A 3,255-nucleotide genomic window follows, 5' to 3' on the forward strand; every position below is an offset into this window, starting at 1 on the left:
ACTAACCCGTACTCCATGAAAATTAGGTTATATCCTACAAAGTCTCATGGATTCGAGACTAGAGATTAATCTATTCTGTTTCCTTGTAAGTTGATCGAGACCTTTTTACCTATTTGACGCTGAACTCCACCGTACAGTACCGGTATACCTAAGGTTACTCGTAGAGAGTTGTTAGCCTCAGGTGGTTATTCAGGCACCAACCCACCAACCCACCCAAACCGTCCAGTAAACCAGACTATCCCAAACCCAAACGAACCTTAGCCCGGCTCCACCGCCGACACGGACACGGTGGACCAAACAATCAGGAACCCGAACTCTGCACCAGTCCTACTCGTAGCAGGCTAGCAGCCCACCGGGGACGCGTAAGTGCTTTGCCATCGGCATCAAGACAAAACTGAAAGTGCATAGTCTAGGAGGAGCAGAGGAGCAGTGTTGACGACACCACAGCCTGCGATGGCGAAAGATTGGGGCCATTGTCTTTACTTCTTATTATCTTTTTTTTTGTTCAATAAGATATTCGTTTTTTTGTTCAATAAGATATTCGGAAAACATTTCTTACTAGTCATCTAGATTGAGAGATTGCTGTCGTGGCCTGATAACGTGGACTTGGAACCACACTCACTACAGTCCGTCCCCGAGTCGTGGCCTCAGCACCAAAGATAGAAATGGGGCAATCCCTGGACAACTGCTGGGCAGTGGGCACAACTGTGCCTGTTATTATAAGGCAGTGCACCAAACCAAATCTAGCATGACAAATCTAGCATGACATAGTTACTGATACATCTCCTGTTTGCTACTGAGTACTTCGCATTGACAATTTCATTGCCAGGATCTGCACAAGTTGAGTGTTCGCACATTGTCCCAACCAACGCCTTTCCTCTTATGTATGCTGCACTGTACCATACCATCTGAACGAATTATTGCATGCCAGTAGCTGCACCTTCAAGCTGACGTGCCTCTCCGCCCACTGTTTCCATACTCGACAGCCAAAGGAGCGCATCCGACTGGTCAGCCACGAGCTTGTTGAGAGACATGGCTCCGCTCTTCCGAGGGGCAAGGTACTCGTAGCTCTCACTCCACCAAATCTTTGAATTCCTCTGACTCTGAGCTCGCGAGCATCTCGTACATCGCCATGTTGACGTACTTTTCGAAATTTGCCGCCTCCACCTCAATCGAGTGGAGGGCCGCTTCCCGATGCTGTCCAATGGGAATTCCCATCAGAGGTCTTCTTAGCGAACGCCAGAGTGCGAGAATACGTACATCTTCCCCCTCGCAAGGGTGGGCTTGTGTGGCAGACATTCTCGCACTCATTGGTTGCATCAAAGTATGTGAGTTCTCATTGCCAGAAAGGGCCAATGATTGAGCGAGTGCTGTGGGCGTCGCGAATGCAGACCTTGTTGGCTGATTTTCCTGACGAAACTGGTGGAAACAGAGAAATCAGCCCTGCGGCTGTACAGACTCCTTAGCTTCCCCATTGATAGACCTCTACTTACCTCATGTTTGCCAGCAATGGTCTTGGGTGGATCCCCGTAGCCTTGGCAGGAACCGGTTCCAGGATCTCGGTCTGGCACTCGGAGCGATTGGCCTATGTCTGTCTGGGCACTGGGTGACAGCTTGTCAATAACAGCAAGGTTGATTCCTTTCAGTTTCACCAGCTTGGTTGGACGTTGGGTATTCTTAGCGCCACCATTGTCAACCGGACAACCGTGCAAGCGTGCTTCTGTCAATCGAGAATGTGAACGAGAATCATGCTGCGATTCAGTGACGGAAGTTGCCTTATCATCTAGAGGTGTGGGATTGTGGGCTCCCCCCGCGCAACTGTCACAGCTCGGCACAACATCACCCAAGAGGTTACTGGCCCGCTGGCCGCGTGTTGATTTTTTTGAGGATTGCAACTTGGTCTTGCCACCATCGACCATTGTGTCTGTGATCGATGTGCTTCTGAACTCCTCTTTGTCTGTCAGACAAGGTGAGAGAGGCTTTGTGCTTCGTCCCGGTGGAATCGTTACCAAGGAACGTGGATGATTCTCGATATCAGATTTTGTGCCACGTTCTTCGTCTGCTGCGTCCAGGTTCGTATGGGTCCGATTCAGTTCCACTACATCTCAGCGGCACATCAGCCTCATTCTCTGAACAGGCCACGAATTGTGGTCCGCTCATTCATACCTGACTGCTGCGTTGGCTGTTTCTCGAGCAATAGATCGGTGAGAAGGTTGGTGAGAAGCACAGCACGAGTGTCTAGCGGCTCTGGAAGAGAAGTTGTAGACAATGAGCCCGATCGATGGTTCAGAGAACAAGAATCAAATGAGACAGGAGTCTGAGAGCAAGGCCTGGGAGGATGCGTTTCACTTGTGACATCACCCCTAACACTGTTAAACACCGCTGTGGGTTGTGTTAAACAGTCAGACAAAGAGGTATCTGGAAAGTCATAACAGCCCGGCGAATATCGATTTGCTTCTCCATTTCGACCCCCTGAGGGGGTGTCCTGACCTTCCATTGAAAGCTGACATTCACCGTGCACATCCACATTTTTCTCAGCGGACCTTGCCGTCTCTAATGACAAAGCGGATGGCTGAACAATGACCGGCGAGCCTGTGCCTTTTGTCGACGAAGGGGAAGTGGATGCCTCTGGTGGGCACTCAGTCCTGGTGTTATGGTCTCCTCCTCCTCTGCCACGCGGTGACGAGCCGTCTTCAAAAGCCTCGTCTGGAGCCGAATAACAGATAGAATCTGGCGGCGACACGGACGGTGCGGAGAAGAGGTCCGAGTCGGACTCAAGAAAGGCATCGTCCTCGCCACCATCAAAGCTGCTGTCATTCAGGAATTGATCGTGTTGGTGCCATTCCGTCAGGCGACTATGGCGGTTGAGAAGCCGCTGGAGGTGATAGCGCAGGTCTCCGTCCCCGAGGGTTATCCGAGTGGGCTGGTATCGGATCATGGTTCTACCTTGGAGAATTCCGATTATTTGGTGTAATTCTCACCTCGTTCTTCTTCGGGGATGCTCGGATTCAACTTCCGATGTGAGATTAGGCTGGGGGGGGGGTGTTGTGTGCTACATAGTAATCCCTTTTTTTGGGGTGAGATTATTTCCTAGGTATACTATCATCTAGTCTGCGGAAAGTACTGAGTGAGAGATAAAGCATGAATCAAGGAAGGAGCGATGTGGTGAATGGGTGGTTACTGCCTCAGATGGTAAGTCATGGTTGTGGCTGAGTGTGTGTAGTGTGAGTAGTTCAGATAACTAGATGTCTTGAA

The 3,255-nt window shown here is 50.4% G+C and overlaps 1 protein-coding gene across 1 annotated transcript; it reads right to left on the minus strand.

Moving 5' to 3' along the window:
* Positions 1–675: 675 nt before the first annotated feature.
* Positions 676–2,938, minus strand: ASPACDRAFT_1851987 (uncharacterized protein; the record flags this gene model as incomplete). The annotated part of the gene is made up of 6 exons (XM_020197227.1): positions 676–1,197; positions 1,261–1,419; positions 1,494–1,957; positions 2,018–2,098; positions 2,167–2,247; positions 2,515–2,938. The coding sequence occupies 6 exons, from the start codon at positions 2,936–2,938 to the stop codon at positions 1,072–1,074; spliced, it is 1,335 nt and encodes a 444-aa protein (XP_020061374.1). The 3' UTR covers positions 676–1,071.
* Positions 2,939–3,255: the final 317 nt, after the last annotated feature.

This window comes from Aspergillus aculeatus, assembly GCF_001890905.1.
Source record: "Aspergillus aculeatus ATCC 16872 unplaced genomic scaffold ASPACscaffold_1, whole genome shotgun sequence".
In the NCBI taxonomy this organism is placed as follows: Eukaryota; Fungi; Ascomycota; class Eurotiomycetes; order Eurotiales; family Aspergillaceae; genus Aspergillus; species Aspergillus aculeatus.